The 15,378-nt window shown below is 43.9% G+C and overlaps 1 protein-coding gene across 1 annotated transcript in view; it reads right to left on the bottom strand.

Moving 5' to 3' along the window:
- Nucleotides 1-15,378, bottom strand: part of PDIA5 (protein disulfide isomerase family A member 5) — a 106,531-nt gene that overhangs the window by 35,561 nt on the left and 55,592 nt on the right. Inside the window, exon 10 of the mRNA XM_007943913.2 lies at nucleotides 13,196-13,332. Coding sequence (XP_007942104.2) covers nucleotides 13,196-13,332 — 137 coding nt within the window. The remainder of the gene's footprint in view (nucleotides 1-13,195; nucleotides 13,333-15,378) is intronic.

Genomic DNA, 15,378 nt, shown 5'->3' with positions numbered 1-15,378 from the left:
CAGAGTGCTGTTCTACTCCACACACATGGGTCACTATGAGTGGGAATCAAGTCAATGCCAAATGGCATGGTTTCTCTATATACACTTAAGCCGGCACGAGACACTTGTACATTGATGGGCACCCTTACCCAACACACAGCCGCGTTCTTGTGCAAAGACAGAGATGTCCACTCTGTTAAAGTTAAGTGTGTATAACAAGCTTTTAAAACGTTATTTCCAGGCTTCTATCAGGAGGCTGGCAGTTCAAACCCACCAGCCACTCCTTGGAAGGAAGACTGGGCAATCTACTTCCATAGTGATACTGCCTCGGAAACTCAAGGAGCGGTCACTATAAGTTGGATCCGATTCGATGGCAGTGAGTTGAGTTAGTATCTTAAGGAAATAATCTGACATGTGGACAATATTTAGGCATAAAAATGTTCTCTGCATCATGATTTATAGCGGAGAAATACAGTAAACAACTCAAACTTACAACATGATAGGGCTGGTTAAGTACTTTATGGCGTCATCATACAATGGAATATTATGTGGCCACAAAAAGCCTTTATAAAGTATTTTTAATAACATAAAATACTTACAAGACAATATTAAAGGAAAAATGTACGGGGAATAAAAAGACCCCAAATCAAGGATCTATGTAGGAGATCCTTGATAGAGGGAGAACAATGTGGAACAAAACTCAAAATCATTTGGAGGGAAAAAAAAAAGGGGGGGGGGACCAGGTTTGCTGGTCTGATATCACCTGGTGGAACCACTGAGACTATGGCCCCTAACTGCCCTTCAGGTCTGGAATTGAACCCACACCTGTGGTTTCCAGCCAAACAAAACACAGGCATATGAGTTGAACATTTACCTCAAGTAGATACTCTCCTTGTAAAGAACAATCATGGGAGAAAGAAGGGCTGCTTATGCACAGGGAGACAGCTCAGGGGGCAGGAGTCCATGGAGGGATGGACACAGGGAAGAGGTAACTATGGGGAGGAAATGGGAGGAGAGCTGTTGTATGGTGGTAAACTGTGGTCAATGTCATGAGACAAAGTATATGTGAACTGCTATATGGAAAGTGAATTTGCTTTGTAAATCTTCACCCAAATCACAATTAAAAAAAAAAAAAAAAGAATTGAATGAAAAAACAAAGGAATGGGTTTCTGAAGCAACCCATGAACCCCAAAGTCAGGAGGGAACAGGCAGGCCTGAGACTGTGGTTAGGGCCTGGCTTCCAGAACAGGGCTACCTGGATTTAATCCTACCCTGTTTTTTTTTTTTTTGGCTACATGACCTCTGGCACGTTTCTTGACCTCTTGGTTTCTCCTCCCTTTCCTTATCTGTAAAGTGAAGATAATCATGATATGTACTCCACAGGATTTGCTTGAATATATGTAATATATGTAAAGTGGTAAGCGCTCAATAAATATTATAGCTAGGAGCTCTGGTGGCACTGTGGTTAAAACATTGGGCTGTTAACCAAAAGGTTGGTTGTTTGAACCAACCAGCTGCTATGTGGGAGAAAGATAAGGCAGTCTGATTCTGTAAAGATTAGCCCACTGTCATTGAGTCAATTCCAACTCACAGATCCCTATAGGGTTTCTAAGGTTGTAACTCTTTACAGAAATAGATTCCCTCATCTTCCTCCCATGGAGCAGCTGGTGGGTTTGAACCATCAACCTTCTGGTTAGCAGCCAAATGCCTTACCCACTCCACCACCAAAGTTGCTTTATAATAAAGACTACAGACTTGGAAATCCTATGGGGCTGTTCTAGCCTGCCCTTTTGGGTCATTCTGACTTGGAATTGACTCAAAGGCAGGGGCTTAAATATTATAGCTATGATTTGACTATTAAAAATGTAAAGCTTTTGTACAATGAAAGGTACTATACACAAAGCAAGCAAGAGAGTTGGAATGTTTGTAACATGGAAAACAGATAAAGATGCATAGCCATAACATATATAGTTCTAGGTCAAGAAGAAAAAGATAAACAACCCAGTAGAAAAATGGGCAAAGGGTACAACTAGGTGGTTCACAAAAGGAAAACAAACAAGCTAATTATCCCACAAAAGGATGTTAAATTTCACTAGAGGTCGGGGAGCTGCAGACAAGTCCCACACTGCTCAGTACAGCAGAACTTTAGAAGGTTGCAGGCACTGTCATACACTGCTAGGGGGCAATTTGGCAGCATCTATCAAAGTCCAACACAACCCATCTGTCACTCTGTCATACTATTGTGATTTGTGTGCCTCCATATTGCTGGAAAAGAACTCTGGTGGCATAGTGCCTAAGGTATTTGACTGCTAACCAGAAGGTTGGTGGTTCAAACCCACCAGTCACTCTGCAGAAGAAAGACAGGCCAATCTACTTCCATAAAGATTTACTGCCTTGGAAAGGTAGACTAGGAAAAAAGACCTGGCAATCTATGTCCAAAAATTAGTCAATAACATGTATAGTAACAGAAGATTGCCTGATACAGTGCTGGGAGATGAGCCTGCGAAGTTAGAAGGCACTCAAAATGCACAGTGGTCCCCACCATGGTCTTGAGTATATCAACAGTCATGATGGTGGGGCAGGACCAGGCAACATTTTGTTCTGTTGTACATGGGTCACCATGAGTCAGAGCCAACTCCAGAGCAACTAACTACAACAGCAACAAGTCAACATTCAAGCACATTTATCCCAAGCTCCAGCAACTTCATTTTTAAGGGCTGTTGTTCTTAGGTGCCATTGAGTGGATCATAGGTATTTAGATATGTTTCCAAATATGTATGTTTATGAATGTTTCATCACATTGCTTGAACAGTGGAAAACTGGAAACAAAGTTCTATCACTGGAGGAATGATTTAAAATGTATGGCACATCAAAATTATAAAATATAACACAGCAGCTTAGAAGATTGACATAGATTTATATGCCAATGTCTACTTTCACATGAAAACATCTTCAACACCTACTGATAAGCTAAAAAAAAAAAAAAAAAAAAAATCACAGAACAATGGTTAGGCACTGATTCTATTTATGTACAAAAATAACCTGTTATTTAGGTAGTTGTACAGAAGAAGAATGATGTATACTCTACTATCAGTGGTGGGAAACTCTGAGGAAGGGGGTGAGTGGGGAGCGGGGAACTTTGACTGTTCACTCTACATCCTTATGTATTCCTTGAGCCTTTCACTGTCAGTAACAAGAATATTGTTAATATTATTCTCAAATTGTTTGTTCAATTAGGAAATAAAAGAGACAGCATGAAGGAGTTTTACAGCAGGATGGTTACACAAATCTGCACATGTCCAAAAGAGTCTATTTAATTGTATGTTAATTCAAAACATTAAAAGCAAAGGAGAAAAAGAAAAGAAAAAGAGACTAGCAAGAATAATGCAAAAAGTGAAAAGTAGCTGCCCCTGGGTAATAGGATTATTGTTGTTAGGCACCATCAAGTCAGCTCCAACTAATAGCAACCCTATGCACAACACAACCAAACACCGCCTGGTCATGCCTCACAATCCTTGCTGTACTTGAGCCCATTGTTGCAGCCGCTGTGTCAATCCATCTTGTTGAGAGACTTCCTCTTTTATGCTAATTATAGTTATATTTCTTGATGCATTATATATCTCTGTTCCTTCTAGATTTTGTACAAAGCTCACGTATTACTTTGAGAATATGAAAAACATAGTAAAATACTTCTTTAAAAAAAAAAAAAGACCAATGCGGAAAATTTAGCATCTGATAGGGACCTGCGACAGAACTCAGAGAAAATGGCCCAGCTCCTGGAAGACAAAGTGGTCTCCATCACACACCTACTGGGGACAAGCTATGGAGAAATCTCATTTCAGGCCTACTACCAAGGATGGGGAGCAGACATGTTGGGGGTGATCTGAGGGCAGAGTGGTTGCGGCTCCTGTGAGCCCCCAGAGCACTGAGGGGAGGAAAGGTGGGTATTCTGGTTTTCTGGCAGGCCCCTTTCTTAAGCTGTCTTCCTCCCCTTGGTACCTGGGTGTGTGGAGATGGATCCAGCAGAGAAAAACCATCCTAGTGAGTCAAGCTGCTTCTCTGGCCCATGTCTCTGGGGGCCTCAGCTTCGTTCTTTAACATCCCCATTCAGATGGCATTATGGCAGCACTATGTCTTTCCTCTGCCTACTGCAGAGATAGAGTTATGAGGAGACAGGGGAGGTGTGTTGATGTTATTGCAGCAAAAAAATCATCAAAAAGGGAAGATGATGAAAATGTATAATCTGACTTTCCTCATACAGAACGCTGTGGGGAAAAATAGAGGGTATCATGGAGCAGCAGCAACTGGGTCCTGCTGCCATGCCCTTTGTGGACAGAGGGCTGGGCCCAGTGCTGAAGCTTCCCACACCCTCGCCTGGCCCCCTACTGAGGACCAGACGGCAGCCAGACTTCAAGCCCTCACAATGGAGGGGGAGTAAGGCAGCAGAAGGGAGGCTGCCTCTATGGCCACCAGGCAGGCTCTCTGTCACACATGGCACTGTGTACATATCCAACACAACAACTCACAGCCCATCCTTCACACTCATACTGCCCTCCTGGAGAGCAGGGATCAGGCAAGCTTGGTTGTTACCTTCAGCTCCCCCTTACACTCTTGGTGTGACAAGGCACTACATAAGCCAACATATGTGAAGGGTCTAGCACTGAGCACCAGAGCAGAAGCCTCACCAGCATTCACACCATTAGGTGTTTACTCATATGAGGTGAAAACATTATGTCTACATTAAAGCTTGCACACAAATGCTGATGGCAGTTTTATTCATAACTGCCCCAAACTGGAAGCAACCAAGATATCCTTTGATAGGTGAATGGATAAACAAACTGGTATGTCTGTACAATGGAGTGTTATTCAGCAAGAAAAAGAAATGGGCTGTTGAGCTATAGAAGACATGGAACGACCTTAAAACGTACATTTGTAAGTGAAAGAAGTCAGTGTGAAAAAGTTATATTTGGTATGATTCCAGCTATATGACATCTGGGAAAAAGCAAACCTGTAGAGGCAGTGAAAAGATCAGTGGTTGCCAGGACTCATGGGGAGGGGGAAAGGATGAATAGGTGAAGCACAGGGATCTTTAGGATAGAAAACTATTCTGTACGAGACTTAATGTAGATACACAACTTTATATGTATGTCAAAATCCATAGGACTCTACAACACAGAGTGAACCCTTAAGTAAGCTACAGACTTTAGTTAATGCTGTTCTTAGGTGCCATCAAGTCAGCTCCAACTCATAGCAACTCTATATACAACAGAATGAAACACTGCCTGGTCCTGCACCATCCTCACAATCTTTGCTATACTGGAGCCCATCGTTGCAGCCACTGTGTCAGTTCATTTCGTTGAGGGTCTTCCCCTTTTTCGCTGACCCTCCACTTTACCAAGCATGATATCTTTCTCCAGGGACTGGCCCCTTCTGACGACATGACCAAACCATTCTCACTTCCAAGGATCATTCCGGCTGCACTTCTTCCAGGACAGATTTGTTAGTTCTTCTGGCAGTCCATGGTATTTTCAGTATTCTTTGCCAAAACCATAATTCAAAGGTAGCAACTCTTCTTTGATTTTCCTTAGTGACTGTCCAGCTTTCATATGCATATGAGGTGACTGAAAATACCATGGTTTGAGTTAGGCACACTTTAGTCTTCAAAGTGACATCTTTGCTCTTCAGCATTTTAAAGAAATCTTTTGCAGCAGATTTGCCCAGCACAATATGACATCTGATTTCTTGACTGCTGCTTCTATGGGTGTTGATAGTGGATCCAAGTAAATAAAAATCTTTGACAACTTTGATCCTTTTATTGTGATGTTGCTTATTGGTCCAGTTGTGAGGATTTTCATTTTCTTTATGTTGAGGTGTAATCCATACTGCAGACTGTAGTCTTTGATCTTCATCAGTAAGTGCTTCAAGTCATCTTCATTTTAGCAAGTAAGATTGTGTCATCTGCATATCGCAGGTTGTTAATGAGTCTTCCTCCAATCCTGATGGTGCATTCTTCTTCATATAGTCCAGATTCTTGAATTATTCAATCAGCATGCAGATTGAATAAGTATGGTGAAAGAATACAACCCTGAACACACCCTTCCTGATTTAAAACCATACAGTAAGTATCCCCTCGTTCTGTTCAAACAACAGCCTCCTGGTCTATGTACAGGTTCCTTGAGAGCACAATTAAGTGTTCTGGTATTCCCATTCTTCACAATGTTATCCATAATTTGTTATGATCCACACAGTCTAACGCCTTTGCATAGTCAATGAAACACAGGTAAATATATTTCTGACATTCTTTGCTTTCAGTCAAGATCCATCTGACATCAGCAATGATATTGTTCATTCCACATCCTCTCCTGAATCCAGCTTACATTTCTGGAAGTTCCCTGTCAATATACTGCTGCAACTGTTTTTGTATTGCCTTCAGCAAAATTTTATTTTTGTGTGATATTAATAATATCGGTTGATAATTTCCACATTCTGTTGGATAAGCTTTGGAATGGGTACAAATATGGATCTCTTCCAGTCAGTTGGCCAAGTAGCTGTCTTCCAAATTACTCAGCATAAATGAGTAAGTGCCTCCAGTGCTGCATCTGTTTGCTGAAACATCTCAATGGGTATTCTGTCAATTCCTGGAGCCTTGTTTTTCACCAATTCCTTCAATGCAGCTTCAACTTCTTCCTTCAATACCATTGGTTCTTGATCATATGCCACCTCCTGATATAGTTGAACATCGACCAATTCTTTTTTGTACAGTGATTCTGATGCTTCCTGCACCATTCAATATTTTGTCCATAGAATCCTCCAATATTACAACTCAATTGAATTTTTTCTTCAGTTCTTTCAGCTTGAGAGATGCTAAGCTTGTTTTTCCCTTTTGGTTTTCTAATGCCAGGCCTTTGCAAATTTCATTATAGTAATTGGCTTTGTCTTCTCGAGCTGCTCTTTGAAATCTTCTGCTCAGCTCTTCTATCTTGTCATCTCTTCCATTAGCTTTAGCTACTCTCTGTTCAAGAGCAAGTTTCAGAGTCTCTTCTGAGATCCATCTTGGTCTTTTCTTTCTTTCTTATCTTTTTAATGAGCTTTTGCTTTCTTTATGTGTGATGTTCTTGATGTCATCCCACAACTCATCTGGTTTTTGGTCACTGGTGTGCAATGTGTCAAATCTATTCTTCACATGGTCTCCAAATTCAGGTGGGATATAATCAAGGTCACGTTTTGGCTCTTGTGGACTGGTTTTAATTGTCTTCAGCTTCAATTTGAACTTGCATGTGAGCAGTTGATGGTCTGTTCCACAGTCAGTTCCTTGCCTTGTTTTGGCTGAAGATATTGAGTTTCTCCACCACCTGTTTACACATGTGTAGCAGTCAATCTACTTCCTGTGTATTCCATCCAGTGAGTAAGGTCCATGTGTATAGCCACTGTTTATGTTGCTGAAGAAAGTTATTTGCAAAGAATAAGTCATTGGTCTTGTAAAATTCTATCATGTGATCTTCGGCATCATTTTTACCACCCAGGCCATATTTTCCAACTACTGATGATTCTTCTTTGTTTCTAACCTTCGTACTCCAATCACCAGAGATAATTAACACATCTTGATTGCATGTTCAGCCAATTTCAGACTGCAGAAGTTGCTAAAATTTTTCAATTTTTTTAATCTTTGGCTTTAGTAGTGAGTGCAAATAATAGTAATATTAACTGCTCTTCCTCATAGGCATGTGGATATTATCCTATCACTGACAGCACTGTACTTCAGGATAGATCTTGAAACATAATTTTTGAAAATGAATGCCACACTATTCTTCTTCAATTTGTCGTTCCTGACATACTAGATCATATGGCTGTCTGATTCAAAATGGACAAAACCAGTCCATTTCAGCTCACTAATGCCTAGGATACAGTCTTTATGTGTTCCATTTCATGTTTGACAATTTGCAATTTTTCTAGATTCATACTTTGTATATTCCAGGATGTTTGCAGCTATTTTTTCCCATTTTAAGTTGGGCCCCATCAGCAAATGGAGGTCCTGAAAGCATTACTCCATCCGTTTCATTTAGGATGATGCTACTTTGAGGAGGCAGATCTTCCTAAGTTGTACTTCGAGTGCCTTCCAACCTGAGGGGCTCATCTTCTGGCACTGTGTCAGACAATGTCTCAGGGCTATTCATAAAGTTTTCCAGTAATGTATCAGACTGTATTTCACTGCTATTCAGTGGCCCATTTTTTCAGAAGTGGATGGCCTTGTCCTTCTTCCCAGTCTGTCATAGTCCAGAAGCTCCACTGAAACCTGTTCACCATGGGTGACCCTGCTGGTATTTGATATAACAGTAGCATAGCCTTCAGCCTCACAGCAACACGCAAGCAACCATAGTATGACAAACTGATAGATGAGTGGGAGTTAATAGTAATGCATTAATATTGGTTTATCAATTGTAACAAATGTACCACACCAGTGGAAGATGTTAATAATAGGGAAAATAGTACACGGGGAGAGAAGGGTCTATGGGAACTTTCTCTACTCTTCGTATAATTTCTCTCTAACCTCTACCTGCCTGCCACCTGTTATTGCAAATAAAGTTTTATTGAAACACAAAGGAAAAGAGGGAAAAAAAATTCTCTGCCTCACCCTGTGTGGAGCTTCTAACCAACTCCAGCTGGGAGGGAGAGGGACAGAAAATGATAAGGTGATAGGAGAGTCTGAGGTGAGAATTAAGGGGCAAGAAAGCTGAAAGGAGGTAAGAAGCAGGGGCCAATGAAGGTCTCAAGGTCGGCTGAGCTCCAGGTATTTGATGATACTCAGCAATCAGAGGTGCGTGTGCATGTCTTCTAAGAATCCAGGAGGGCAGTTTTCCATCCAAGTGCCTTGCCTCTGGCACCCACAGGTGCCAGGGAGCACCCAGTGGGGAGGCACAGGTCTGGAGGAAAGCTGAAGACCCTTTCTCTTCCTGGCCTTTCAAAGTAGGACCAGGAAAGAAACTAACACTGACTGAGCACTTATTATGTGCATATGGAAATAACTCTCTAAAGAAATATCGCTGTTCTCTTTGGGAGTCAGTCTCACGAATAATTTTTATTTTCTTCTCTATGCTTTCCTATATTAATTACCCTTTTATAAACTGTGCATGCATTACTTTTATAATTAGCAAAAAGTCATAAAAATAAATTCAGCTTTTTAATTTGAGCCCTAGTATTTTAGTCTCCTGGGACCTTTTAAAATCTTAATGCAATTATTCAGTATTTGAGCTAGCTACCCTTTTTCTTACTCTAACACTTGCAAATCTGAAAGTATGCCTTGCTTTTAATAGCTGCAACAAAGCTGCTGGCTAAAAAAGCAAACACATACTGACCAACTGGAACTGGGCCAGATTCAGAGCCCCAAAGCCCCAAGTGGATTCTCTCCCTCAAGGGACCCGTCAAAGTTGGGAAAACATCAACTCACTTTGTCAAATGTATTGATAAAAGACAGACACATTAATTCATCAAGTTAATAATCCTACCTCAGGAAACAAACCAAGCTTGTCTAGCAATCCTTACTAGAATCCATGTTCCACCATGTTGACAGATCCAAATTTATTTTTCTAAGTCTCCAGAATGGTCTGTTTCTAAAGCTGTTCTTACATTTGCCCTGGGATTAATGCCTGCAATACTCTTGTGATTCAAAATTCCCCCTCTCTGCCCTTGGGAAAGTGGGAGGTACTGTCTCCTGACAGTGCCTTTTCCTCTAGGTCCCTCAAACACTTCGAGAGTAGCTTCCCGATCACACCTGTGTGTTTTCTGGAGCACTCCAGCATGAATCTATGCTAGAGATACTAAGAGCTCTCTGACACTCGCAGCCCACTCATGTGGGCTCCAAATTCTCACTAAACCATGTGCATTTTATCCTTCCCAGGCTAAAGCCCCAGATAACAAAGAGTATGCAGAGAGAAGATGACTCAATTCAGAGCCATTCCCATCTGATGTGAACTTTAATGGGCAGTTCATCAGGAAGCTTAACTTCCTGATTTTGCCCAGGCTCCTCTCACTCTGACAGTTAAGCAGAAATAAACGTACACACCCCACCCACACCCACACACCCATCCACCCACCCACATACACATACATGCACATATGGCTGGGGGGCTGGCAGATACCATCAGAGAATGCAGGGTCCCAAACAAGCAGACACTCACCAAGAGAAGCTCAGACACTTCCAGTTGCTAAGTCTGAAATCAGACCCCCCTCAACAAAACTGCACAGAGCAGGCTGGTGTTCAGTAATATTTGTCAATAACAATGACTAACAGGGAAGACAAAAGCTGCCATCTGATTTCTAGTTGTCATCCCTGGAACAATTTCATTTCTTCATTCCTCCCTTCACCAAGCCCTACTCTATGCCTGACAGGTGTATGTGGGGGACAAGAAGATGAATAAGACCTTTTTGGTTCAAGGAAAGCTGAGGATGTATTGGGGGGAAGGATAGGGAGGGACACAGTAGCCAGGCTACCAACCCCCCAGATCCTACATCAGCTGCTTGCTACAATGGACTGCAAATCTAAGACTACAAAAAAGAAATATTTTTAAAAAGAAAGGGCTTAATAAACAATCCCAATCCACTTGGTACACATTGTTGTTGGATAACTTACAGGATTTATCCAGGTGTGCATGTACACGCGCATATACACACAATCTTCACAAACCAAAAAATCCCATTGCTGCTAAGTCAATTCTGACTCATAGCGACCCTATAGGACCTACATAGGGTTGGTTTCCAAGGCTATAAATCTTTACAGAAGTGGACTGTCACATCTTTCTCCCACGGAGCAGCTGGTGAGTTCAAACTGCAGACCTTTTGGTTAGCAGCTAACAGCTTAACCACTGCACCATCAGGGCGTCTACACTCTTTAGAGTGTGGTGCTCAAACCACAAACCACCACTCAAACCACTCTGTCCTCTTCTAGGAACTGGCCAGGTTCTCTTAACTCAGACCAGAAGGACAAACATATGGGGAGTGAACCTCAGGTCCAAGAAGCTTCAGGAGCTTCTCCAGTATGGAACTGAAAATAGTCAGCCAGGATCTGTCTTTACTGCTGGGAAGCTACACCACGAGGGAAACAGGCAGGGTGATTTCAGCTCTAGATTCAGCATAATAACTTCCTGCAAGACCTGCTTCCATCAGCAACTCTGAGACTGCCCGGGAGAGCATATTTTACCTAGAGAGCTGACCAGAGTGTAGCCTGGCTATGCTAGACATGCTCACCCTGGGGGCTGCTGAGAGGATGCAGAGAACCAATAGCATGAGCCACATCCCACTGCTTCCAGGCCCTACTCCAGCCTCTCCTCTGACTCTCAGTCCCAACATCAGTGGGCAGAATCAACTTTCTGAAGTCTCAGTCTAGCCCTCTCCCCAACTCCTAAGCCCTATGGGGTCTGAAGCCAAACCCAAACTCTGAGAGGCAGGCAGTTTTTCAAGGGACTCCAATCTCCGAGATGCTCTCACTGAGGCTCACACTGAGAGAGGTGATGTACTCCTGAGGTCCTGTCCCCATTGTCCTTCATCAGAAGGGTGTCCCACGAGGCTAGAGGATCTTTGAAATTTTTTTTTTTTCCAGGTCAATTTTCTAGAAACCCAGAAGGAGAGGGGCCACAGAGAATATTTTGTCTTTGAATTCTCTCAGGAATTTGGTACTGGTAAAGAAAACCAAAACCAAACTCACTGTCATAGAGTCGATTCCAACTCATAGCAACTCCCATTGGCTTTCCAAGGCTATAAATCTTTACAGAAGCAGACTGACTGTCTCATCTTTCTTCCTCAGAGCAGCTGGTAGGTTTGAACCACCAACTTTTGGTTAGCAGCCAAATGCCTTATAACCACTACACCAGCAGTGCTCCTTTGTAAGAAAGAAGGCAATAGGGAAATCCACAGTAAATATGAACAATTCCAGGACAAACTAAACTCCTATAATATTGCAGGGCGATGGGGAGGAAGCAGGTGACCAGGGACCAGGCCTTGACTCTTCCTCCCAAGAATCTGAGGCTCAGTTAAGTCTGAAATGACCAGGCTGGCAGAAGAGGACTCACAGCCCAGTGAACAACCCGTGTCATTATTCTGTGCCCCAGGTTCCTTATCTGTAAAATGGGCTAGTAATACTCACTTTGCAGCACTGTAAGATAAAAAGAGAGGACTGCGCAGGCATCCACTTTGCAAGCATCGTGCCATAGACAGTTGTTAGCCAGGAGGATTCTTACAATCTAATAGGAGCTCTAATAATGCATTCTCTCCATTGAATATGTCTATGTGGCCTAGACTAATTACCCTCATGCACTTTTGACATCCTGATCATGACATTGATCCTTAAAGCAGTGATTCCTTGCTTTTTCTCCTCTATAATCTCTTACTCACCATCATGGGGCCAAACAGCAGGCAGACAGGCCAGAGAAGGACACAGAGAAGAAGCTCCCCGTGCCATACACATACCCTGTCCCAAGCTGTGCTAAGGACCCACCTGTCATCAGATGGGCCCACCCACTTCCAGGAACTCTCTTCCCTGGGGTTGTCACCGCTTGCTCTCACTAGACCCTCGCTCCCCTCTCCAGGTCCAGCCTTCTCCCCCCTGAAAGCCAACTAGAGCCAATTTTCCATTCTCCATCATAATGGTGAGAACACTGGCCCAGGAAAGTCCTGAGCTACAGGCCTTCCAGCCATTATTGTAAGCACACTGACAGCAGAGTTCCCTGATTCACTCTGGTCACAGAGGGTGAGAGTGAAATCATGTGAAGCAGTCAGGAGACCCGAGGTTCCACCTTGGCCCCACCACCCATCTCAGCTGCTGGGCAAGTGACAGGGCCTCTTGAGGCCTTGGCTTCCCCATCTGTAGGATGAGGATGACTGGTGTTCTAGATAGTATCTGTGGGGCCTTACAGTTTTAATTCCTCTGATGCCTGCAACTCAGTTTACATTTCTCCATGCATGCTGGTGGTGGAAGCTGACTCAGGCCTGGAGTCTCGCACTGAGCTCTAGCTGAGGGGCATGCACAGCTCAGTCAGGACTTCTGTGCAGTTAGGACAGTGGTGCAGGGTGGGGACCTTGCCTGTCACACTCACTACTGTACCCCCTGGCTTACAGGGGACCTAGCATTCAATAGGTGCTCAGCTGGACTTACATTCCAAGGCAGCATGTCTGTCCTACTCTGAGAGGGAAGGATATGGAGGGGGAGAAGCAAAGTTCCACTCACATGGGGCGTGGAACATGACGAGGACAGAGGAATGTTCCTTCACAAACTGGTCAAAGTCTTCGTCGGTCAGGTGATAAACGGAGCCGCCCTCATCTGACCAGGGAGTCTCAGGGACCTGGGGCTGTGGCGGTTGCGGACTGGAAGACCAAAAACAGGCAGAGCTCAGAGGAGGCCCCTGGGCTTGAGCAGCCCTTACAAAATCCAGCCCCCTGGACACAAAGCCCCCCTGGCTCGGCACAGCCCAGGGGCTCTGCCTTCATTCAACAAACTAGAAACAGCGCCCCCTGGTGGAAGGGCGGTGCAGCAGTGGTATGGCCCTGCCCACCTCCATCTTCCCCTAAAACCCCCAAAGTGCTTAGCTGATATCCCATTACAAATAGTGGGCTTTTAGCTATAATTCTCTAAGCAGCTCAAGAAATCTCACTTCCTCCCAGCAATTGGGTGGGGGGGCGTTGTTAGCTTTTTCAAGCTATTTCAAGCTTACAGTAAACTGGCAAGAATAAATAGCAACAGCCAAGAATGACCTTTGGAAAGGCTCACAGTTGTGTTTAGTACTGACCCACAGGGCAGGGGTAGGTGAGGAAGAGAATAATGGAAGAAGAGGGGTATGTAAGTGGGGAAGGGAGAGGCCAGTTGTTTGAGGAAGACTAAATCTGGGCCAGGGAAGGGTGTGGAGGGTTGGGAAGAGAAAGCTGGCCTTGTGGGTTGTGGAGAGGTGTTAACTGACCACAACAGAAAGAGGGATACTGGGGCCGAATGAATAAGGCTAGGGGTACCATCACTATGACAGTGTCTATGCTATGTCACTAATCCTTCTAGAGGCCAAGCATAAACTTTACCTAGTTCCCCCACAGGTCGTGATGGAGCAGAAAGAGGTTGGCTTGAAATCAGTGCAAATCTCAGCTCTACCACTTGTTAGCTACAAAACCTTGAGCCTGCTGCCTACCCTCTCTTGAATCTGCTTCCTCAGCCTACAACTGCATACTAATGTCAGCCCCAGTCCCTGGGAGGTGCAAATGGTTAATGTGCTCAGCTGTTAGCTGAAAGGGTGGCAGTTCAAGTCCATCTAGAGGTAACTTGGAAGAAAGGCCTGGCAATCTACTTCCAAAAGATCAGCCACTGAACACCTATGGAGCACAGTTCTACTCTGACACCCACAGGGTGGTCTTGAGTTGGAATTGACTTGATGGCAATTGATACTGGTTAATATTGATCAAACTGGCTGTTGGGAGGAGGAGAGGCTCTCAGGTGCCCTCTCCTGCTCCACAGTTCAAAACAAGATGGCTAGTGACAGTTCCCTACTGCTTTGCAGCCACAAGCACATCTGCCAGAGCACCTTAATTGCCACTTTAAAAAAAAAAACCTTTAAGATGACAAATGTGAAAAGACAACCATTGTTTCCTGCCTTTGAGATTCTACAGTAGGAAAAATTTAAGTTTCAGCAGCCTGGGCTTTAGAATTCATCACAGACAACAATGTACCCAGCACAATGGGATCTGACACCCATCTCCCCTTTCACAGCAGAAGGCTGAGTTTGGCTTCACCTTTAGAAGCCCTCTGTGTAACTGGTCCCCACTGGTAGCCTCACAACTGTCTAGGCCACAGGCAGCTGCGTGGCTGCCTGTGTGGAGCTGGGTGTCAATAGTCACCCTGTTCCCAGAAAAAGGAGGCAGCAGGGAAAGAGCAAATCACTCTCATCCCATGCTTATCCTATGTCAGATGGGGCTGGTGGACAAAATCAAGCTTCACCTTGAGTTCACCAGCCAGACAATGGTCACAGGCCAACACCACAAAATCTCAGTTTCTGTACCTGGGCTTGAACCAACAACCACCCCTTGATTCCTTCTACTTCATGGGCTTTATCTTTACAATACACATGCATATGTACAAAACTATGCATATCCAAGGACATTCACTGCAGATTATTTAACACAGTAAAGACTGAAAGGAGCCCAGTGGCCATCGGTAGGGGAAGGTCAGACGAACTGCAGCCCATCCACAAGATGAGGGCTGTGCAGCTGGAGAAGAGCAAGGGAACTATCCACACACTGACACGGAAAGAGCTCCTGGATACAGTGCTGGAGATGCGTGGAACACTCTGTTGTTGTTGTTGTTGTTTGCCGTTGAGTCAGCCCCGACTCATAGCGACACCTCCTTGGGTTTCCGAGGCAGTATCACTATGG

This window comes from Orycteropus afer, unplaced genomic scaffold, assembly GCF_000298275.1.
Source record: "Orycteropus afer afer isolate SDZICR_OR568_19922 unplaced genomic scaffold, OryAfe1.0 scaffold00114, whole genome shotgun sequence".
NCBI lineage: Eukaryota > Metazoa > Chordata > Mammalia > Tubulidentata > Orycteropodidae > Orycteropus > Orycteropus afer.
The sequence above is the reverse complement of the archived record's forward strand: the minus strand, read 5'-3'. Positions and strand labels throughout refer to the sequence as shown.